This window comes from Lissotriton helveticus, chromosome 6 (genome assembly GCF_964261635.1).
Source record: "Lissotriton helveticus chromosome 6, aLisHel1.1, whole genome shotgun sequence".
Taxonomy (NCBI): domain Eukaryota; kingdom Metazoa; phylum Chordata; class Amphibia; order Caudata; family Salamandridae; genus Lissotriton; species Lissotriton helveticus.
In genome coordinates, this window is record NC_136067.1 from 1,452,833,502 (window position 1) to 1,452,858,528 (window position 25,027).

At 44.2% G+C, this 25,027-nt stretch overlaps 1 protein-coding gene across 17 annotated transcripts in view; it reads left to right on the forward strand.

Annotated features, from left to right (window-relative positions):
- Positions 1-25,027, forward strand: part of STXBP5 (syntaxin binding protein 5) — a 1,512,194-nt gene that overhangs the window by 923,508 nt on the left and 563,659 nt on the right. For all 17 annotated transcript variants that reach the window (XM_078649248.1, XM_078649254.1, XM_078649249.1 and 14 more), the window contains 2 exons: positions 6,044-6,264; positions 6,689-6,858. In XM_078649248.1, coding sequence (XP_078505374.1) covers positions 6,044-6,264; positions 6,689-6,858 — 391 coding nt within the window. The remainder of the gene's footprint in view (positions 1-6,043; positions 6,265-6,688; positions 6,859-25,027) is intronic.

Genomic DNA, 25,027 nt, shown 5'->3' on the forward strand with positions numbered 1-25,027 from the left:
TTGTGCATAGGCAGTTTACAAGCCAGGCTACCGAACCATAACCAGGACTACAGCCACTCTTCCCTTCCTATCTAATAATAAATGCGACGAGCTCGCACAGTACTTTATCTCAAAGATAGAAAACATACATCAGGACATTGTCGCTCAAGGAGCTAGTAATATCAGTAATATTTTAGCCAACCGGCTCCATGTCGCTGGTAGGGCCGTTGTCCCCCCAATACGAGCAGCCCTGTGGCAGAGGGCTTGCGCGCGCTGGGCGCTGTGACCTCGTTTTTAATACCTTCTTCTCTGCTGATTGAGAGCAGCTTCCTTGTCCCAGCTGACTACTAGCGCTGGACGCCATTGACTCAATTTTTAACCCCTCCCATCCCACCCTGCTGACTCCTCCCACGTCACCAGCCTATTTAGGCTCCGCCCCTTTTCACTCCTGTGCAGTCGAGCAGCCCTGTGGCAGAGGGCTTGCGCGCGCTGGGCGCTGTGACCTCGTTTTTAATACCTTCTTCTCTGCTGATTGAGAGCAGCTTCCTTGTCCCAGCTGACTACTAGCGCTGGACGCCATTGACTCAATTTTTAACCCCTCCCATCCTGCTGACTCCTCCCACCTCCCTCGTCACCAGCCTATTTAGGCTCCGCCCCTTTTCACTCCTGTGCAGTCGAGCAGCCCTGTGGCAGAGGGCTTGCGCGCGCTGGGCGCTGTGACCTCGTTTTTAATACCTTCTTCTCTGCTGATTGAGAGCAGCTGCCTTGTCCCAGCTGACTACTAGCGCTGGACGCCATTGACTCAATTTTTAACCCCTCCCATCCCACCCTGCTGACTCCTCCCACCTCCCTCGTCACCAGCCTATTTAGGCTCCGCCCCTTTTCACTCCTGTGCAGTCAAGCAGCCCTGTGGCAGAGGGCTTGCGCGCGCTGGGCGCTGTGACCTCGTTTTTAATACCTTCTTCTCTGCTGATTGAGAGCAGCTTCCTTGTCCCAGCTGACTACTAGCGCTGGACGCCATTGACTCAATTTTTACGCCTCCCATCCCACTGACTCCTCCCACCTCCCTCGTCACCAGCCTATTTAAACGTCCCTCATGCGTCAGCGCAGCGGACGAGCGCAGCGGGCGCGCCGTAGACGCGCCGGAGTTGCGCCGGAGTTGCGCCAGAGTTAAGCCCGTCTGCGCCCGTCCGCGGCCGGACGGGCCCAGGGGCCAGGGACGCTGCCCCTGCCATCTCTTATTCCCGCTCCACTCTAATGAGTCTACAAACCTTTGCCTGCCCTCTACCTCCCGAGACCTGGACCAGGATCTCCTCACTGGGGATTCCAGGTCACTTTTCCCCTTCGCTGGGGCCGTCGTCATTTCCCACCCTTCCGGTCCCTGCCGAGTCGCAGCTCCGGGTATTATACCTCAACACTCGCTCCATGGTCAGGCATCAAGCCGATATTTTCCACCTTCTTATGACAGAGAAGCCAGATGTCCTTTTACTATCTGAGACCTGGCTCACTGACGACTCCCTCCCCGACATCCTTGCCGCACTACCTCCTGACTACTTTCTGCTGAATACCAACCGCCCTGGAGGCCGCTCCGGTGGAGGGGTGGCAGCGGTAATATGGAAGAATCTCAAGATCATTGCCTCTGCCAATATGACCCTCCCCGATGTGGATAACCTGGTCCTCCGTCTTGGGACCGAGGTAGGCGCAGTTACCCTTATGGTACTTTACCGTCCCCCCTACCCCATGCCTTCCTTCCCTTCCTCCTTTATTGAACAGTTAACCAACCTTGCCACCTCTTCCCCCCGTACTATCATCATCGGGGATTTCAATTACTGGTTCCAGAATGAGGATGCCGGCCCCCACGCCACCGAACTGTTCGAGGCTCTTTCGAGCTTGGATTTTACACAACTAGTCAGGTCTGCCACTCATAGCGGTGGCCATATCCTTGACCACATTTGGGTTCACGGGGTTAGGTCCTCCTGCCCACTCATAACACCTTGTGTGTGGTCCGATCATTTCCTAATTGACATCACCTTTTCGGCCGTCGGCCAGATCAGGACCCCACTGCAGGAGGGCGGCACCGCACGCAAGTGGAGAGTCGCCGACTCCTCCAAACTCTTATCTCATCTCTCTCTTACCCGTCCTCTGTTCCCCACTGACTCAAGTACTGACGAGCTTCAGGGACAAGTTTCTGACTGGCTCACTATAGCCAGTGATACTTTCGCACCTTTAACCAAGTTTCCCCGATCCCGACACTATCATTCCCATAAATGGTTTACCCCTCACCTTAAGACTTTGCAGTTAGAACTCCGCCGACTCGAGTGCAGGTGGAGGAGAGACTACTGCTTATCCAGCAGACGTGCATATGTGGCTGCGCGGAACGAGTACAAAACTGCTATTTCCGCCGCCAAAAAAGCTTATGCCTCAGACAAAATTTTACCTGCCCCCTGCAAGTCTAAGGAGATTTTTAAAATCCTCAATGAATTTACCTCTGATCCTAGGACACTTCCGACTCAGGCTCCCACACAAGAATCATGTAACGCGCTGAGCACTTTCTTTGTCCAAAAAATTGCCTCGATCAAAGATACCATTCCGACTATCCCCCCTGGCGCTGGCTCTGCTTTTCCCCCCTATAATGCTTTTTCTCTCACACTTTTCCCGCTCTTAGACCCTACCGCTTTGGCCACACTGGCCACCCGCGTTAAATCTGGATCCCCAGACGACTGTTGTCCCCCCACCATATTACGAAATATCTGCCACTCTTTACCTGATTGTATCCTTCCCCTGCTGAATTCTTCTTTGTCGTCCGGTACGGTACCCCGCTCCTTCAAGGAGGCCGTGTTGGTGCCTCTACTGAAGAGGCCTGGGGCTGATCCCGCCGTCCCGGCGAATTACCGCCCCATCTCTATCTTGCCTTTTTTCTCCAAAATTCTGGAAGCCCATGTCACCACCTGCCTCTCACAGTTTATTGAGAACTCCACCTTTCTTGAGACTAACCAGGCCGGCTTCAGACCCGGCCACTCTACGGAGACTGTCATCTTGGCCGTGCTGGATGCCCTGAGAGACGGTGCTGACAAGGGTACCTCCCAGGCCCTGGTTTTATTAGATCTGTCGGCTGCCTTCGACACGGTGGACCACAACATCCTTCTCCACCGTGTCGAGCAAGCTGGCATCCAGGGCCTGGCGTTGGCATGGGTCAAATCCTTCCTGACCGGGAGGTCTCAGACCCTTAGCCTGGCACTTTTAGAGCTCCTCGGGAGCACCTGCCCTGTGGGGTCCCTCAGGGCTCCTCTCTGTCCCCCCTTCTTTTCAATCTTTATCTTCGACCCCTTCTTTTTTCCTTGAGGCAGTGGGACGTCACCGTCTTCAATTACGCGGACGACCTACAACTCATCTTCCCTCTTGATTCCCCTTCTGCTATCCCCAACTGTCATGTCCCACATCCTATCGTGGATGAGTCAAAATCAGCTTAAACTGAATCCCGGAAAGACGGAGCTTCTCCTCCCTGGTAAGAGCTCTACCCACTGGGGTCCGCATTTTTGGCCGGCAGAACTTGGCCTTCCCCCCACCCCTGTGGCCTCGGTAAAAAGTCTAGGGATTACTATTGACTCCGGTCTCTCCCTTGGGCCTCAGGTGGGGACAGTTGTCTCCTCCTGCATGTTCCAGCTGCGCAGGATCAGGAAGGTGGCTTATCTCCTCACTCCTGAAGCTCTCCTGCAAGTAATCATGGCTCTCGTCCTCTCCCGCTTAGATTTCTCGAATGCTATCTATCATGGTCTGCCCAAAACATCTCTCTGCAGACTACAATTCGTTCAGAATCAAGCGGCGAGATTGGCCTTTGGGAGTCCGAAATGGCAATCCGCCAAACCCCTCCTTCTAAAACTGCACTGGCTTCCTGTCGCCTCGAGGGCAGCCTTTAAGATCGGCTGCCTTACCTTTAAATCCTTATCTGGTTCCTGTCCTGTCTTTTTGAAATCTCTCATCAGGACTTACAGCCCCTCTCGGAACCTGAGATCCTCTCACCTGCACCTCTTACTCACTCCCCCTGTCAAACTCTGCAGATCCGGAGGCCGGAGATTCGCATTTCTGGCCCCCAAACTTTGGAATTCCTTCCCCATCTCTCTCAAAACTTCCAATTCCCTTACTCTTTTCCGTAAATCCCTAAAAACTTGGCTCTTCCCTCAATCTGCCTAAACCCTCCCAGTCCCCCAGTAGTCTGCCAGCGCCAGGAAACCCATGGTGTCAGCGCGCTTTATAAATGCCCCTTACAATACAATACAATACAATACAATACAGTCATCGGTTCCACTCCTGTTTTGGTCTGTTCTTCTTTCTTCAACCCTTTTGGAGACCCTGTGCAAGGTTAAGTCTGGCTCGCCATTGGATCCGGTGCCTGTCTCCATACTACGCTCTTTGGACCTCCCCCAGCTTTCTACCATCTGCACGTTGCTTAATCACTCCTTAAATTCTGCTACTGTCCCCAGTTGCTGGAAGCATGCTATGGTCACCCCACTTTTGAAACAATCCACTGCCGATCCCAATGTTTCCTCCAATTATCGTCCTATTTCTTTACTGCCTATTTTTTCTAAAGTCCTGGAGAGACACATTCACGTACACTTGTCTCAGTATGTTGCGCTTAACAACTTATTACACCCCTCTCAGTCCGGCTTCCGCCCGGGATTTTCCACCGAGACTACTCTCTTGGACGTGACCGAAAATCTACGCTTGCTTCTGGATCGAGGGGAAACGGCCGCACTGATATTGCTCGATCTCAGTGCGGCATTTGATACCGTATCCCATAACATCCTCATCAGAGCCCTTGCGAACATTAGTATTGGGGGTATAGCCTTGGATTGGCTCTCATCCTTTTTGAAGGATCGGACTTTTCAAATATTTTCCCATTCATCCACTTCTAAAACGTATTCTTTCCCACATGGTGTACCCCAGGGTTCTATCCCGAGTCCTCTTTTGTTCAATCTTTATGTTACCCCCATGGCTCACATTGCTCAAAGGTCTGGGCTGAATTTATTTACCTATGCCGACGATTCTCAAATAGTTTTTTCCCTATCCCACGCTGACCCTACTTTGCAATCCCAGCTGCAAACAGGACTCAGCGACATAGCCTGCTGGATGAACAGCAACCTGCTTAAATTAAATGGCGGGAAAACGGAGGTCCTGGTATTGGGTAACAAACCAGATCTTTGGAGCTCGAGGCATTGGCCCTCTGCCATGGGTGCCCTGCCGGTTCCGTCTGAACGTGTGCGTAACCTCGGAGTGACCATCGATAAGGGGTTATCCATGAAGGACCAAGCCAACAAGGTCGCAGCCACCTGCTTTACCATCCTCCTGTGGCTCAGAAAATTTTTCTGGCTACTCCCCTTGGACACCCGGAGATCGGTGGTGGACGCCTTGGTGAACTCCAGACTGGACTATGGCAACGTGCTCTATCTGGGGTCCACCAAGGCGTTCACTCGCCGCCTCCAATTGACCCAGAATGCCGCTGCTCGGCTCCTTTGCGGTTGTCGAAAAACGGACCATATTACGGAGCGTTTGAGGGAACTCCATTGGCTCCGCATCGAAAGCCGTGTAAAGTTTAAAGCTCTCAGCTACATGCACAAGATTAAGGCTGGTGTAGCTCCCCGTTACCTTCAGTCTCTTGTTAAGCCCTATATTCCTCTTCGCTCTTCTTCTCAACACCTATTTTGTGTGCCCAAGTTTAGGCTGTCCAGAATGGGTGGTAGTGCCTTTTTTACTCTAGGACCCAAACTTTGGAACTCCCTCCCTTTGGCTATTCGTATGGAGGACAGCCATGCTTGATTTCGAAGGGCAGTGAAGACCTGGCTCTTCAATCAGTAGCTTTCCTTGTTCTGGGTCAGGTTGTTTTTGGTCAATTAGCGCCGGGAAACCCTTTCGGGTAGCTGTTGTGCTTTACAAACTCAATAAATAAATAAATAACGTATTATTTTAATTTAATAAGTAATGTATTTAGTAAATATTTATTAGGCTTAAATAATTCACATGATATTTAGTTTGATATGGACTTTTCTTTTCTGTTTTCTTTTTCTAGTAACGCTACAAGTACTATACAAGCTAAAAACCGCAAAATTATTTGAGAAGTCGCGAAATAAGGATGACAAAGCCAATACAGACATTGTAGATGAAGATCCATATGCCATTCAGATGATCTCTTGGTGTCCAGAAAGTCGAATGCTTTGTATAGCAGGAGTTTCAGCGCATGTCATTATATACAGGTTCAGCAAGCAGGAAGTTAATACAGAATTAATCTCGGTAACAATATTTTTCTTTTTGAATATGTTTTGTTAATGTTTTTATATTTTTATTTAACATATATTAATTCTTATTATGATTATGAATTATTTTTCTTAGAAAAGTTTTTCTCATGAAATGACTAATAATGTTTCAATTCCTTACTTTGAGTTCCATAATAGTAAAAGAAATGTCTTATTTGTTATAGTTTAAATTGTAGGATGCAAATGTTTTTAATCAAATTTTTAGAAATCCGCTGTTTGTGTTGGCATCTACTTATGGTACTATAGATTATTTCTAAGGTTATGATTCCATGTGACTGTTTATTTTGATTACTTTGTAATCGAATAGTTTTTGTTTGGGGACAGAGATACAGTTGCAAACATTGGGACCTTAACAGCTGTCAGATTGCAAGACCAATTATGGTGAATATCTTCTTTCGTAGATGCTTGAAGTTCGGTTACTGTATGAAATAAGCGATGTGGAGTCTCCGGATATTGAGCAACTGCCAACTCCTAGTGGAGGTCCTAATTCACAACCTGTCCTCCTCCAGTCCCATGCATCTACGAGTAGCGGTTCATCTGATGGTCTTCGTGACAATGTACCATGTTTAAGGTATTTATAGCCTGGCAGTGTAACAATTGCATTTCTTATTCTATCCTATTATTGTTATAAGTGATTTAAAATTCAATTTTAGTTTGAATCGTATTAAGTGCCAAAACTAATGCTGAACTAGCTATAACACCCTAGAGCTTTTTAATGACTCCTTTGATGGAGGAGAGCGAAAGGATGACAACCAAAGGCTACTGGTCATACGTTTGCCTAAAGCACTCCTCATTTAAAGTATTCATATATTATTAGTCTGTTCTTCACCATGGAACTCTCTCATTTTCATGAAAGGTACAGTAGCTCCATGTATATGCGAGATCCCAGCTCCCAATTTTTTAAAATGATAGTTGTTTGCCATTTAAATTTAAAAAAGTATAAAACATTCCCAAGAACATAACATTTACTGATCATTTGAGAAGCCAAAATTCAAGTCAAACAGTACATTTGATTGAAACTAACAACCAAAACGGTTTATATTGCATTAAAAAGAAAATCAGTGAATGGTGCCCCAATGTAAAGTATGCACATGACTCTTTTAGACCGTTCTCTTTTAAGAACCAAGGAAGACTGAATCTGTAAGTTATTTGCAATGAGATCTGGACAATGCACTAGGTTTCCGGAATAAAGTGTAGACTAACACAATCAACTTGGTGTGGTTTGCCACAGCATTCAGGGATATAGGACTGAAGTAGTTCAACAGATTAATGACACTGTAGAAGTGGAAGTCGAGCTGCCCTGGAGTTGTGTTTACTAGGATTATTCCTGCAAAGAGGGAAACTGGTCAGTGGTTTCATCAATATGTTCCTGATTGTGGCAAAATGTAGAATAGCGATGCAATGGAAGTGATGGGAGTCCTCGCTGCTCAGAACGTGAAGGTCAGATCTGAATTGATGGGCAGCTGCAGTGATCTAAGTCCTGCTTACCATAACCAGGAAACCCACTAGACATACCAAGTTTGAAGCATAGAACGCCATGCTTGAAGAGTATACAAAGAGTCTGATGTGAGAACTCCATCAAAGAGAATTCGGCAGTCTCTTACAAGCAATACACTGTAACACAATAGGTTAAACGTGACAACAATGGAGGAAGGGAACTTCTTGATCATCTTAGTTCATTACAATTCTTGTAGCAGTACACATAAGAGAATGTTTGGCCCATGTGCACTGTCGTGAGAACTTTATGAAAACGTAAACTGACCGTCATAAAGATGTTTATTTTCCCTTCCTCCGAGGGAAGACACCTGTACAATGAGGGTGACATGGTAATGATATATGTTTAAAAAATAATCTAGGAATACTGCACTACCTTATCATGTTCAGAAGGGTAGTAGTTAGACAGTTCATTTTTCCCCACTCTTTGAGGAAGAACCTGTAAACAGTTCTGCTTTATGTAAAACTATTTGAATCACATTTTGTGTTTTTTGGCTCTCGCTCTACATATCTAATGTTTCCTAACAAGTTAATCTTTTGTCTTTGACTTTGCTTGGTGGTGTGCCATCTTCTTGTTGCTTTTAGCTACTATGCCAGCTCTTTTTGTTTTATGTGTCCAGACTGCAGAAAGGAAATGTTGAGGAATGATCCCAACAACATCTCTGTGGTTTGTATTATTGATACCCACACCATGAAGCACTGTGGGATTTGTCAAAATATGTCATATAGAAGGCTTAGGGACAAAAACAGGTCTTCCTCTGGGTTAAGAAGTTGGGAATTAGACACAGGATGTCATCTGCAGCATCCACTTCTGCCTTGGAGGGGAAGGGTCACCAGTTTGCCCTGTCTTTTTTCCCATCATGGCTTCTGCCATTTCTCGAGGTGAGTGTGGAAGCTACTCATTGTCATTGGTACTCCCAATCCCAGCCAAGCAGGCCAGTACTAAATTGATAGACAAAAAGGAAGCAGATGGACGATGTCGAAACATTCAATGTCAAGGCATACACATGTTTCAATGCCAAGAGGCTTATAGTACTCTGTCGAAGTTGATGTATCTGTCAACATCAAAAGACATTCTGATGAAGCGGAATAAGTGACCCCCTCCCCTCCCCCCACCCCGGTCTCTCAGTCTCCTCCTTCTTGAAGAGAACTGGTTGACCTTCTCTGTCATCTTCTCCATTTCGATGGGATTAATACATTGGGATAATTGTGTAAACAGTGAATGATGATAAATCCCATCCCCCTGCAGCACCTGCTTCTCCTCGGAGAGTTCAGCCACTACAGCCTTTAATGGAGGACCCAGCTATACATTACATGGAAAGGGGCGTTACACAACCTCGCCAAAATGGCATGAGGTCTCTTGGAGAAAATCTTCTGGGGCCAGAGAGAGATAACCTTCTAGGCTTTCCCACGAGAGATACAGGAAAGAAAACCCAGAGCATGTCTCTCGTGGCAAACATCCTGGTGTCTGCCAATCTGAGTCATCTAGTTTTAACAGAGGAAGATGAAGCAGGTTGTTTACTTAGGATTCAGGCTCAGCATGTAACTTGTCACCTGGTTGGTGCAAGTTTTCTCTGGCTATTTCTTATTCTATTCAAGCAAAAATGTCCCCTATTGATTGGCTGGTGTTTTTTATGATCTATGAAATAAAACTGCAAAGACATTCGATCTGCAAACTACCACACCTGAAATCAGTAAGTCCGCGAGTTTTCAGAACCGTTGAGATGCAGACTCAAGCTTGCCCTGTTGTGCCATTAGTTCCTGGAATCCTGGAAGCTATTGTGTATTCCTTCATAAACCCTTTTGTAGTCTGTAGTTCAGATCAGTGGATTGTGGCCCAGTTTCTGATTGAAATGTTACCAGCAAGTTCTTGGTTGTAGCTGCTTTAAAGAAGTTTAATACAGCTGAATCAACTACCTTGAATCCACTAAAGAAGGAAAACAGATAATGGGATACATTTAGAGAACGATCTGTCAGACGTGTGCTGGAATTGTCAGAGCACCTTCTTTTGCCTCCCTGTTGAAGAGGTTGCTGAGGTGTCACAGTTGTTCTCTTTTGAATTCAATGAACCAATTCAAGGAGTATCTCTCAGAAGGAAAAAAAAAAGATTTTACTGAGTGGTTAAAAAAGGAATGTTGACAATGAGGACCTGGCTACAGGTGACATTTATCATTGAATTTCTATGAGTAGTTCTTCCTGGCTCTGGTTAATTTAATTTAATTCTCAAGCTTAGCAAAAATTGATGGAATTGCCGTTCAGCGAGTCTCTTTTCAGATCTCTGTTAGAAGATGAAATCCAGACGATAACAGAGGCGGAGACCTTGAAGTCTGTGGATTTAGAGCAGAGGAGGACTTCACTCATATTGTCTAAATCCTTGCAGTAAGAGTAAACAACATTCACATATGCTAAAAGAAAAACAGCTGCGACAAAGACAGCAACAACTCTTTCAATGGCCAAAGTCTTCTTGAGGAAGGAATAGTATAGAACAGTCTTTTACTGCTACTTGGAAAGCACATGTAAAATAAGGACTTCATCATCTTCCATCCACGGTCAGTGGGAAGGAGTATTACAATTACTCTAATTTCAGGACTGAAAATTATGAACTCATGGATATATTTGCTACATATTGGTAGTAATAGGTGTAGAGTCACAAGAGAGCCAGTGTCAAAATATCAGTGGAACAAAAGAGTCTGCTTCCACCATTTCCTAATCTTCAAGGGTTCCAAGCAAGCCTTTCACTCTATTTTTGATCTGGAAAAAGCAAACATTTGAGTATAAAGAGAATGAATGCACTTCATGAATCCATGCATTTCATTAAATCTTACTGATCTCCAACAAGTCAATTCAATGTGTGCAATGAATCTGTGTGGCACCTATTTTCATTTGTCCATTTGCTTAAGTCACAATCCTTTTCTGCAGTTCAAGATAGATAAAACTTACAATCCAAATAAGATAATTCCGTTTGGACAGAAATCTGCCCCAGTGCTTTTTCAAACACTGTACTGGTAGATCTGGCATAATCCACTTGATAGGATTGTTCAGTTATCCTTATCCAGATGTTTGGCTGATAAAGGCTTCTCTAGACTGTTACTTAAAGACTTTGAAGTTGACAGTCAAATTTCCATTCACAGTAGCTATTTTACTGGAAATAGGTAAATCTACATAGATTCCAATTCAAAGAATTCTACACTAAGGACTGGTCCTAGTCATAGAATAGGGAAGCATGTTTTTTTCCTATGAGATATTTCTTTCCATATGTTGAACATGCTTTCTGTTTTCCAGGGGTTCCATATCACTTGTTAAGGTAATTCTAAAATAGTTTTTTTTGCATTAGAACATGGGTTTCCAAAGTAGGTCCTGGATGGCTGGATCCATGCCAGATTTGTAGCATATCCTAATTTATATGAATGTAGTTGTCTTAAAAATCTGAAATGGATCCGGTCCTCCAGGACCAACTTTGGAGAACCTTTCATTAGAAGAAAGCTCTAAATGTTGCTAACGCCTCCAGGTTAGTATCCTCAGTGCCTGCGAAATGCACTTTCAGTGTTTTGGTTGGAAGGAATTTTTTTACGCTTTTCCTGTGATCTCACTCATTCCCAGGCTAATCAAAGTGTTCTGTCTAAGCAAATGAAAGGTTATTCCCATTGCTTCAGATTGGAACTGCCTATGGTACTCCCCAGACTGTCTTAATTCATCCCTCTGACTCACAAGAGACTCCTGGTAAGGTTGGATTTGCCTCCCAGGATGTCAAGCAGAATCTTCCATCCAAGATTTCTGTCTCTGAACTTGATTGCCTGTCTTCTGAAGGCTTACAGTACGAACATTTGACGCTATCTGGTGATTGCCTGGCTATTCTGAGAGAAGTGCTGCATCCTTCAGCACGGTCTTTTTATGAATTCAAGTGTAAGAGGTTGCGCTTAGGATGTATCAGCAAGCAGATGGACCTAAGGACAAGAGACAGTACTACCCTATCTTAGTTTTCTTCTATTAGAATGCATTTGGCTGCCATCACTCACTGCTTACTATAAGCATCCTTGCCAGGCATATTTCTTCACTATTTGAGTGATTATAGAATTCTTTCAGGATCTTAGGAAAAATAAATTTCCTATTAGAAATCTTATCTCCTCCCTGGAAATTGTGGTACTCTATAAACAGATGGGATCAACCTTTGAAGCAATGCTGCTGTACATCACCTTTCATAGAAGATTGGTTTCTAAGTGGTTATTAAACCTGCCAGTATGGTGAGGGACATGCAAGCTATCTGTATCAATGAACCATACATGGTTGTTCATCGTACCAAAGGGTCATTAAGAACTCACCCTTCCATTTCTTTCAAAACGTATTTCTGATTTTCACATTAATCTAATTCCTTGTCTATATTTGTCCCAAATCTAGCTGAGAGGTTGTTACATACTCTGTTTGGAGGGCTTAACACTATTATTTGTTTAAGACTAAATAAATGTGTAAGTACAAGTAGCTCTTTGTTAATTACGGTGGTGCCTGGACAGGCCTAGCTTCCTCTAAACAGACAGTAATCGAGTGGATAGTTTTTCATTATAAACTGTTCTGTAAAAGGAAATAGACCGTTATCTAGTATCCTAGGGCCCTTTCCATAAGGGGCTACGGTGCATTTTGCTGCTCTGATGGGAATAGCCCCTTTCCTTACATTGCAATGCTTCCAATTGGAGGCCAGTCAGACTTTAGCCAAACATTGTCTGGACTCTGCCTCCACAAAAGATATGTGGGTGGTTCACGCTTCTCTTCACAATCTGTTTGCCTAATGAGGTCATTTCTGTGGCGCTGAACACAATTTTAAGGTTGGGTTAGATTGCTACTGATATACTTTTTATGAAAATCTTGGAGAATCCAATGGTGAAGATGAAGGTTTACCTGTAATCCTAGTTCTTCATCAAGGGTATTCTTTCTGAATGAGAGTCTACTGCTGCACAGTGACTGGTCATGTAGCAGGCCACATGCTGTCAGTCACAAGGCGAGTACGAATATCGAGATCTGACGGGCAGAAGCCGAAGCCACAGCTCAGAATGTGAAATTCTGCCAGGTAGTGAGATAAGACCAGGTGTGCTGGCTGGGTCTAAAGCTGGAGTTATAACTGCACTTCTGAAATGAAGGAGATAGGCAAGTAAAAAAAGCAAAAAATACACCAACAACTTGTCTCCATTGCGGCTGTAAAGTATGGTGGCAGGGGACATGTGTGTATGTGTGTGCTCTTGTAACACATATGTTGGGTTTGGACCTTGTATAGTGTCTTTCTGTGTTCTGAAAGTGTTCCTTCAGCAATCTGATCCAGCATCTCAATCACCCATGATATCTGGCAGATCCCACAGCATGTGCAGCCATATATTGTATAATGGGAGTAACCTTGGAAAGTGAGGTTATTCTTCCAAGGCTATGATGGTGCTTATCCCTGGAATAAGGGTGGCATTAATGGCATCCTTAGTGTGGTGGTACTTACCCTTAGAATAAAGTTGGTCCTGGTATAATGGTGGTCTTTTTTCCCTAATGAAGGGATCTTGGGCTTAATGGAGCACATACCACTCTTAAGAGCACATTTAGCTCAATAGTGACAATCTTAACATAAGTGTGTTAATTCCTCAAATAATAGTTGCAGAAATCCCTGATATATAATGGTATTTATTTTCGGCATAGAAGTGCAGAACTGTGCAAGAGAATTAATGCCTGAGATTTATGCCCCAGCACTCTCAGGGCCCGATACTCCTGCGCCACCCAGTACTCACCTCTCAAAAGCACAAACTTTGCTTTTAATGTTGGCTGCGTGACCCATCATACACGTATAATTTGAACCAATTGTATCTTTGGATCTCCTGTAACATCGTATCTGGAGCTATGTACACTGAAGCTGTACATCCATGAATATCGAAAGACATTGTGGGCCTAACACAAGCCCTGGTCCAAGGCTACGGCGCAGACCCTTTCTCTCTCTCAAGGTCGAACCTGGGACTTATCTTCACCGCCCTCTGCATCCTGGCACTCTCTATCGAAAGAGAAGCCATGAAGGCATTGGATGCCAATCTGTCTTTTTCCTGACCCCCTTTTTTCTTTTAATGTTTTTTAATGTATTTCATTGCAGTTAAACGCAGCATAACAAACCAGTTAACAGCAATTGCCTACTGTTGTTGATACATTTGCAAATAACATGCCATATAGTGAAACATTGTTCACATTGAACCAATTTTACTCTTCACATTATAACATAGACTTTGGTCAGCCGGGGGTCACTCCGGTAGTGGAAGGCGGTATGCCGTCATCGCTGCCCAAAAGTCTTTTGGTCTGGAGGTGTTTGGCAATTCCTCTGTCTACGTTTTCAGTTGGTCTCTGCAATGTGCTATGTCCTGGTACCAACCATCCAACTTAGGATATACCCTTTTGCCCCATTGTTTTTCAAACCCTCTCTTAGCCAGTAGCCGACAAGCAGGTTTCAATGCTTTCCATTACCCAAGCAGTCAAACCTTAGGAGTATAGTGAACAGCTTCACACACCACCTCGGTAAGGACATGTGTGACCTGCTCCCGGTAGCGGAGTATCCGGTGGCAACCTCAAGCTAAATGTATAAAATAAGCCCCATGGGTAACCACCTCTACCGTAATTGTCATCCTCCCTAAGGCCATATCTTCGAAGTTTGAGTGGTGTGTAGTATATCTAATGGAAGAACTTAAAGTGAATAATGCACAAGTTCCCATTCGAGGTGAGTTCCCCTGTTTGTGCGCACGTCCATTCTGCTGGGGTGAGGGGTGAATCTGGAATGTTGTTCAATTTGTCCCTTATGGAGTAACTGGACTGAACTTCGTCCAGATGTGATGCGTTATATAGCCTGGGGACGAGTTTCTGTCTAGTTGAAGTGGTCAAAAGTAACTGGAGTGCTTACAATGCCGGTGACTCCTCCGGGAACTGTGGGTACAGTTTGCGCATTGAGGCATATAGGTACATGAAATGTAATAGTGGAGAGCCATGTCCTGCTTGGGACACGGATGTCCATCCGATAAATTTCCCATCCCATTGAATGTAGTTTTACCTTAGGCGGTAAGCTTAGCGCCTTGGGTTCCACTGTGACCGACAGTGCTGGATGTAGAGTTAGCGATAGAGCCTTCGCGTATAGTGGGACTCTGCGTGCTCAGTGGACCAGATCTGCCAGGCCCCTGTGGGGCAGTGGATAGTGGAGATTTTGGTGGATCTATTGGCCCTCATACCATGTGGGATCAAGGCTTTGAGGGATACTGGTTGTGCAGTATCATATTCAACTGCTAGGTGTGGTGTAAAGGCTGGGAGAGAGATCCAATAATGTGCATACTTAGCCTGATTGCATATGTAGTATAACCTGATATCCAGGGTTCAAACGGGAGAGTGAGTAATCTCCATGCAATCCTTGGCTGCTTACCTGCCCAGGTCAATGATATTTAAAGGGAGTTAAGTGTTTTGAAGAACCCCTGTGTAAGTGTAATTGGAATCGTATTGAATAGATAAAGAAATGTTTGCAATACTATAATTTTTATGATGGCAACTCGATCAACAATGGAGAGTGGCAGATGCGACCAGTCTACGGACCTGTTACTCCAGTAGGGAGATCGATCTACCGTAGTTATAGCTAACCACCACGTCAGGGTCCCTGTGAATCCAAACTCCCACATACTTTACTGGATCACTGTGCAACATCAGAGGGAACGCCAGCTCGCAAGCTATTGTGTAAATAGTGAGGGGCACAAGAAAGGACTTCGACCAGTTGATGCTTAGGCCCAACATCCGTTCAAAGCGAATATATTCCCGAAAAATTGGGTCCAGATAAATCTCCGGTTCCCGAACATAAATGGGCATGTCATCTGCGTACATCGATCTCACTAGCGATAGGAGCCTAAAACATAATGTGGCCGCCGCATGACGCTGGTGGATAACACACGCCAGAGGTTCCAGCAACAGAGTGAAGAGGATCAGCAACAGTGGGCAGCTCTGTCTGGCACACCTGTGTATGTGTATTGCCTCGAATGTAAACCCATTCACCCTGAGTGGAGCCACCGGACCAGAATATAGTAAGCAGGCCCAGCGTAGAAACGTTGGGCCATACCCATCCGGAGCAAGATAGTGAACATGTAAGACCAATCAATTGAATCGAACGGTTTCGCGCCATCTAGCAAGACTGCAGTGGCTTTTAAAGAGGGGTCGAGCTGATGGAATAGTGCAAAAATGGTGTGTAGGCTCTCCGCTGTTAAGCGGGTGGGGATGGACCAGACTGGTATGGTAGGATCATGTTTGTGAGCAGTGGCTGCAGTCTGGTCAGTATTTTCATGTCTATGATAATTAATGACAGTGGCAGATATGAGGAGCATTGTTTCGGATGCTTATCAGGTTTTAGAATCATTATCAGGAGGGCCTCCCTCAGTGACGGGGCTAGCATTTGCTTATCATATACTTCTTTAAACATCTTAAGCAAGTTCAGGGCCAAGAGATTTGTGTATTCCATATAGAATTTGCCTGACAGGCCATTCATTCCAGGGACCTTGTTGTTAGGCAGCATATTTATTATTTCCTTAATTCTTCCACCTTAATGGGTTGAGTTAAGTATTCTCTCTGGACCCTTGATAACCACGCCAGGGCGAAAACTTCTAGATAAAATGAGTTCTCGGCCTCTGACACTTCCTCCCGGGAACTATATTGTGATCGTAAAAGGCAGAGAATTCCGAACAAATGGACGTGGTGTCATAGCAGGATGTACCGTTGGGTCTGACCACCTTGGTCTCATGTGACTGCTCCCATGGAGCTCTCAATGAAATGGCCAGGTATGCTCTGGTCTGCTCGCTTCCCCATATGCTTATGGCACATGCCTTCTGGAGAGGTGACGCAACTCCTGCTCTGCTACAGTCTCATAATCCGAGATTTGTGCCAAGGTGCTTGTGCTTGAGTTACTCTCATACTTTTGTTCTAACTTCTGCAAGTTATCCTCCAGTGTCTGTAACTGGGTGCGACTATCGCTTAATATTCCTGTGCCCATTCCTATGCATACACCCCAGATGGTGGCTTTAAATGCTTCCCAGAGGACCCCCGCACTACCAACTGAGTCTGTGTTTATGGCGAAGTATTCCGCTATAGCTTTTCTCACTGTGTCCCGGAAAATTGGGTTTAAGAGCTCAGTGGGGTGTAGGCGCCACTGGAACTGTCGAGGGTTGTGCGTTGGGATAGACAGTGCCAGCAGCACCGGTGCGTGAGCAGACAGTATTTGGGGCAAATGTTGTATATCTTTCACCCAAGTCACCACCAAATGTAAAATTAACCCTGTATATCTATCATGAGTAGGATGATAGGTGTCAGATGTCGATTGGAGCCGCACTGGTTAAAAAGTATGTTGAGTCACAAATAACATACAGGATATTTTTTATGAAATATTCTTATTTATGTAAAACAAATGATTATAGATATTTTGTTGCATTAAAATTACATCTATATACCTCTCTTTATCGTATCTACGACTTTAGCCATGTTTCTTTGTGTTCAGGATACACCGTAGGGTAACTAATTTTTTTAACTTAATAGTTTCTATTTGTGCTCTTTTTGTGCGTTTTTGTGCGTCTCAGTCCTAATTTGGTTCAGTGAGAGCTTCAAAAGTGTTGTCACTGTGCACAACGCATTATAGTAAAATTTCAGTGAGTAATGTAGTCAGCCAAAACTCTGAATAGAGGGCTAGCCAGACATATTGCTCATAGAGAGGAGTCATTGCACAAAATCCTGAAGGTCACAGTTTAGAATCCCAGAAAGGCTTTAATCCTTTAACTTCCATTTTATCATATTTATGTTTGTGTTGTGCATTTAATATGTATGTATTTTGTGTTATTAGTAATGATAATGATTTGTCAACGTTATCATCAGTGAGAGAACATAATAGACCTTTAATGCAGGCATAACAGTACATAAAAAAAGTTCTGACTTCCTAACACATCTGTAATAAGAAAATATCACTTGTCGTCAGTAATAACTTAGTTCAAGGATATGGCAAGACACCTCAGAATTCCATGCCTCTGTAAAAGCCCTTGACCTTCTTACTTGTTCCCCTATATATATTGCTATGGAAGTCCTGCGTGTCTTGCAATATGCCTGTAATGTACTACTAGTGTGTGTTATGTCACAAAGACATGTTTTTAAGCCAATTTTAGGTCTCTCTGAGCCAGCGCATGCGCTGCTTTGCGTGAAATTTAGTGAGTGACTTTTTAGGTCTCGCTGAGCCAGCGCATACGCTGCTCTGCGAGAAATTTAGTGAGTGGCTTTTTGAAAGTGCTACTAGAGGCTTTTGTTTGCCTCAAGCTTGCATTCACATGCGCGTGCACCCACGCAGCCGCCATGTGGGTTTCTGTCGAGGCTCATTAAGCTTTGCGTGCCTCTCTCCGCCTTGCTTGCTTGCGCTTCAATTCCCTCCCCCTCCCCCACCACAGATCGCGTCACTCTGCTGGCCTCCACTCCCCCCCCCCTCTCTATACTGCAGCAGGCCGTAGAGCTATTTTTAAAAAAAATTCTTTTAGCGCACGCACACAACTTCCAGGCTTGTTTTTCTTCCATCTAAGTTCCTTTGTGGACAGTATTTATTTGTTTTTGTTTGTCTCGGCTCGTGTCAGCACAGTTCAAGACCTTTGCATTTTCAAACTTTGAGTTTGCTTTGTTCAGTTTAGCCGGTAAGAGCAGTCCTCATAAGCACTTGTGTTGTCACTGGCTCCTAGGCTCTGAGCACCATTTTAGTAAATGGTCCTATAAAGCATATTCTTAGAGATCAGCCGTTTTCAGAGAGTGCCTAATTTATTCAAATGTATGCTTTCCTTGGATAAACACTGCAGCACGTTAGCATGTAGCAAAGGGATGCAGGTGCACATCGACTGACACTACAGTAGACAAATTAAATGCTCGGCTGTAGTAAGCTGTACCCCATACACGAGGCAGGCTGGTAAGTACATGGGAGCCTGGTTAGATGCACGCTGTAACATCACAGGAAGCCGTTCTGACTTGTCTTTTCCATTAACCTCCACTCCTTTGAAGCACAAGTAAGCTGTAAACATTACTGAAATACGCCGGTATTGCGTTGTATTCTGTTATCGTGAAGCTATGATTGGTATGCAGAGCAAAAAACGCCCCAGTCATATAAATACGTTGCACAAACAGATTTGTCCGAAGTCTAGGTGCGTGCGTGTCTGGGGTTTATAATACAGCTGTCCGCTCGCTCTGTCTCAAATAGCCTTTTCCCCCTCTCTCCCACCCGATCCCAATCCAGCCAGATGGCTCTCACATCTGAACACTCAATTGCTCTGTTTCTGTAAACTGGGAACCAATTACGCTGCTTTGTTACTGCTAATACTTTTTGAATACATTTTCACAGTTCTGGTATTTCTCCTTCTGCAGTTGAAATACAATTCTTTAAAGTAATTCAGAATCTGATATTGCCTTTCAATGCAATTGTTTCACTAAGCCTCCTGACTAGCTTCAAGGCTTTTTTAAAGTATAGCTATTTTACCTATCTCCTCTTACCAAATACGCAGACTGGTACACCACAGCATCAACCCTGCCCCTCTGTTACACTACTTATGCGTTCTACCCCCACCCACTCAGAGGTGTTCTATACCTCATTAACATGACGCCTAGGCCCTATTAAGTGAGGTTGCCAACTCGTGATTGAGTGTCAACTGTGTAGTGTTCTTTGGTCATCGCTATAGACCTGGACGGAGGCAGAGAGGAGTGCACCAAGTCACTTCTGGTGACAACCATGCAACTGCAATCCACGCAACATTACAATCCAAATAATGCCACTCAACCCCACATAATTCACCGCCACATACACTATTCAATACCACATGAATACACCCCACATAAATCCACTCTATACCACATAAGAATGAAAATAAACACTCCATACCATGCCACATAATTCTACTCACTACACTATTTCATGCCACACTATTCAACTTTACACAAATCAATTCCGCACCACAGAAATTCAACACAAAGCCACATTGCACTTCACGTCATTCCACCACAGACCCCACATATCCAATTTACAACAATTCAACGTCATACTATAAAATTCAACAGCACGACAATTAAACTCCACTACATACCATTTCACAAAATATAAGTTACACTCCATCACACTCCACATAATTCCAGATCACTCAAAAACACATAAGTACTATCCACATCAGGCGCGCAATACCCATTGGACTCACCGGGCTTCAGCCCCCCCCCCCCCCCCCCCCCCCCGTCGTGTGTGGCAGCCCAGGATGAGACAGATCCCGGGCACACACACAGCCACATCGAATGTTTCACAGGTCTTTAAAAGACCATTTGAATGTTAATTAGGCCTTGCTGTTGTTTCATCCCTTGTTGGAGGCCCTGCAGATCCACTCTGCCTACCTTGGACGCTCATGACGAGCTCAGCTCGTCATGGAGTTTCCATTGATTTCAATGGAAATTCAATGAAGAATCTGAAAGTGCCTTAGCATCCAAGTGGTAATTAAAGGTTCTAGCCCCCGCGAAATTTGGCTCTAGTTGCGCCTCTGATCCACATAATAGAAGATCATGCCACATAATTCCACTATACAAACCCACTCCACACAATTACACGCCAGACAATGCCACACCTAACAAGCATTGGCATAGCCAATAGGTCTCGCTTTTGGGACCTTATAAGTATTTAGTTATGCAGCATAATATCCTTGGTGCAACAACATTAACTGTAGCATAGTTAAACACTTATAAGATCCCAAAGGCGAGAACTATTGGTTGTGCCAATGCTTGTTGAAAGTGCTACCAGAGCCTTTTGCTGGCCGCAAGATTGCGTTGACGCGCTCGTGCACGCGCGCAGCCTCCATGTGGGTTTCAGTCAAGGAGCCTTGCATGCCTCTCTCTTGGAATCTCTTTGAAAATTCCGTGCGCCTTCTCCTCGTGTTATCTGTGCCTCTCCTCCTCGTGTTATCTGTGCCTCTCCTCCTGTTAACCCCGGCGCGAGCGCACCCCGCCACTAGTCCGTGATAACAGATCCTTCTGTGCTCGACGGGAAACGGCTTTTACAACGAAGCCGTTTCCCCGAAATCTTTAACCACGCATGCAGTAGAACGCATGCGTGGTTACAACTAATGCCTTTACCACGCATGCCTTTACTACGATGTTTGTAGTAAAGGCATGTGGTAAAAGTAAAAAAAAAAAGGGGGGGGCTTGGGGGGGGTCTCCCCCCCAAATAAAACAACTCACCTTAAGTCACGTCGGCATCAGAGTCGATTAAGAGAAATCGGTAAAAAAAATGCTGTTTTCTCTTCACGACGTATGACGTCACCACGCAAATAGTCGGTTAAAGGTTTATGCGTGCTAAACGAATTCCGTTGTAACGCATGCGTGGTAAAGGCATGCGTTGCAACGGAATTCGTTGTATCATCATATATTCGTGCTCGACCAGCGCCCTGACTCTCCGCCGTATTTTGTAATCAGACCGCAGCTTAGACACTCCCACCTACTGTTTTAATTATCCGGTCACTTGCTGTCGTGGTTGAAGATGTTTTGATGTATGGCGCTTCAGCTGGCAGCCGAGTGCTGTTTATTGCGTGGGCATCCTTTAATTTTCGTGAATCGATTAATTTCATCGGGTCTACCGTTCTCTGCAAGTCTGTGTCTGTTTATTCTGCGGTGCTCATATTAACTGTTGTCGTCGTTACAAGAATTCAGAGACAGTAGCTGTCGATAAGGTTGTTGCCTGATAGATTTACCATTCACTACATCAATATTATTTTAAGTCACTGTTTTACGTCAGACGTGTAAATAATCAAGAAAGCTCATTAATGAACTGCAGAATCATTTTTTCCCCACGTGCCACGTTTAGAATTGACAAGATAATGAGCCCATCAAAGTTACATTTTTGTGGCACCGAGACTTTCGGAAGGTATTACATGCATTTTTGGACACTATAAGGGACATTTCATTTGTAATAATAGTTTTGATAAAAACGTTTTTCTTTCCTCCTCATTTTTCTTCAACCTCATCTTAGTGTTCATTTTCTGGGTTACTCGTCCATAGCGTTTTTCTAAAAATTAAAGGGGGTCATTCAGTTTGTGGCCAAATGACATGCAGTTGACCCTTTCTGGAAGCTACACGGGAGCTGGAGACCTGCGTTCAAGTCTCCGCATCGGCCCAACATCCAATCATTCTGGGTAAATCACTTAATCTGCCCGTGCCCAAGGAAAGCACCTGAATACCCTCACGGCTGATAAGCCACTCTATATAGATCTACAAACATAATAACCTGGCAATTCACAAAAACATTATGATTACAGGAGGTAGGATTATAGACGTACTCCTTTACTTACCCTTAGGTATCTTTCTGAATCAGCCCCAACATGTCCAACTCTCTATTAGTAACATTTCAAATAGGGCTCTGTCCTTTGTAATTGTACTAACTGTATGTGAACATTCTATGATGTTTTGGGGCCAATTCACAAATATATTCAAGTGTAGGTTAAAGTACTTCATGCATACTGCTTTCCGTACTCTAAAATACCTTTATGATTAAGACCCAATTTGTTTAAAGAAAACATGTATATTTTAACAGTGTTAGTAGCTAGTTCGTTGTGCCTGTTATGAAACACTTTTTAAACATGCTTTTGACTTTTATTTCAACAAACATTGATTTGTTAAAAGTTACGGTTTCCTGTAAGAGGCTGTGTGTTGCTCAAACAGCATACTATGTCACTTAAACAGCACCTGTGATTTGTAGGAAATGCTGATTTTGCTTACATTTTTTAAGGGAATAACTGACGAAGGAGACATAATGTGAAAAATTAACTGAGAGTATGTAGCAATAATTGACAAAGCTGCAGCATAAAACATATAATTATAATGTCATCTGGCTACATCCCAAAATTATCAAATAAAACTCTCATAGGAGAGCCTGTTATGTTTGATCTGCCTTGATCCATGTCTTGGTATTGGACTTTACCAACAAAGTTGGTGCATATCTTCTATAACTCTCCATTTTCATAGTGAATATAATGAACACCTACCGCCTATGTTAAAAGTTTTGGTCAAGAAACTTCAGTTTTTGCAGCGACATAAAACAGGTTTCTATTAACACATGTTAATCTAGTGATTTCAAATTATGTGACAGCACTAAACCGTAAAAGAAACAAGCATTGGCATAGCCAAAAGGTCCTGCCTTTGGGGCCTTATAAGTGCTTAGTTATCCAACACAATATCCTTGATGCAACCACATCAACTGTTGCATGGCCAAACACTTATAAGGTCCCAAAGGCGAGACTTATTGGCTATGCCATATACAAATATATTTTCCAGGGTACTTTCCGATATGTATTTAGAAAAGCTTGATGTCTGGGGTTATCTTGCATGGTATGGACAAGAAAGAGTTGGTTCAAAACAATAGCGTAGAAACCAAGGAAAAACAACTCCTGCAAGTATGCAATAAACCCCTTTACGAGGGGAATTCTGCCATGGGCAGGGATAGTGAGATCACAGTACATGCGGGACAGCCTCGTGGGCCTCCGTAGTGCCACCAGCATTCTTGTCTGATGTCCTTAATTCAGGTTATCCCTGGGATGATACTTCCTAATTCCCAGACGTTTAAACGTGGCCGGTGCTCAGCCCATGGGGCACACTATAGCTGCAGGTCTTTCGCACTACATGCCCGCTCAGGAGTAGACATGGCTTCCCCAGTTCCCACAGTATATGAGTACATCAAAACTATTAGGCCTACGTTGAAGCTGTACAACATGTCCCTCATGTCCATCACTGGAGTAAGCCCATCTATGGATTTCGGAAACACAAGGACATCGTATCCATACAGAGATGTAATATTGAGCATGTGTCTGACATTAATGCCTATGTCACTGGGTTCTTTTGCATTTGACAGGACAGTGGCTCCATGGCCAATACCAATATTAGTGACAATAGGGGACATATAAATTAAAATGGCCAGATGAAGTTGCATGATTCTCCCAGGTTTTCTTCCTACTAAGGATAGACGTACTGAAGAATTTTAATAGAACTATATGTGCATTCAAGCAAAGTAACAATTATCTGTTAACGGGTCAGTGGAAAAAATACAGATAGCTTCTGATGAATTGTAATACAAATATGTTTGTGGAAACTGCCTGTTGATTAGTGGTATAAGGATGAGGTCACTTCAGAGGACAGGAAATCATTTAAACTCTAAAGTAACAAGAATTAGCAAGGCCAGTCGGTCACGCTGGGTGTGCAATTAAAGCAGTGGTTTGTTAATATTGTGCAATGAATGTTGTGAATGGTGGGGTATATACATTTCATTTTATTTTATTCTAATAGGTGGTAATAGAAGAAATGTTTTGACTTCAAAATATTATCTGTAATGTGAAAGAAGCTTTTTGCAGTACATGCACTTTATTGGTTTACTGTTAAAGCTAGTAACACCTAGATGCTGTAGTAATAGTAGGTAATTTAGTGGGAACTAAGAATTTGCTAAAGAGGCTTTCCCTAAATATACCACGGCTCTCATTATATTTCCCCACCATAGAATTATCTTTACCAGGGATCCAAGTATATCAGAGGGTAGTGAAATTGCAGGGATTTCTAGAGTTTAGGAAATAATATGAGCGAATTGGAGGTTTTCCTCTCAGGTTCCACGCACAGTATCTGATAGAGACTTTTAGCAGCAGATTCCTTACTTTAGAATAATCCCCAGGCGTCAGACTGGTTCTGGAAATGTTTCGAGCAATACCCCTGCATGTCCTTTGGCTCCTGGATGGCGTTCGCGCAGCGTGCTGGCATCAGTTATTTTCTTTAATTTTCTTTCCTTGCCAGTCAGAGCATATCAGAGAGAGCTACTTCCAGTCAATTTTTGACTGACTCTTTTTCAATGTTTTATCAAGCCTTTTTTTATGACTTTGTCCCCCAGTGTGACAAAGATGTGCCCTAAAAAACAGTGGGGTTTAAGCCCCGTGTTTCCTGTCTGATTTCAGTGACAGACTCCTATCTGGTTTACCTTTGGTGCTTGGAGTCGGACCATGACACCAAGACTTGTGATGACTCCCGCGCCATGAACCCCAAGGCGCTGAGAGAGCGCTTCTTGAAGCTCCTTGTCTCCCGATGCTGGTCGCCTCCTTGTCTCCTGATGCTGGTCGCCTTCTTGACACTCCAGCTCTCAGTCGTACGGTCTTAGGCCATTTTGCAGAGTCGTTCCAGATGCTAGTCATTTCATTCTGAGTCTG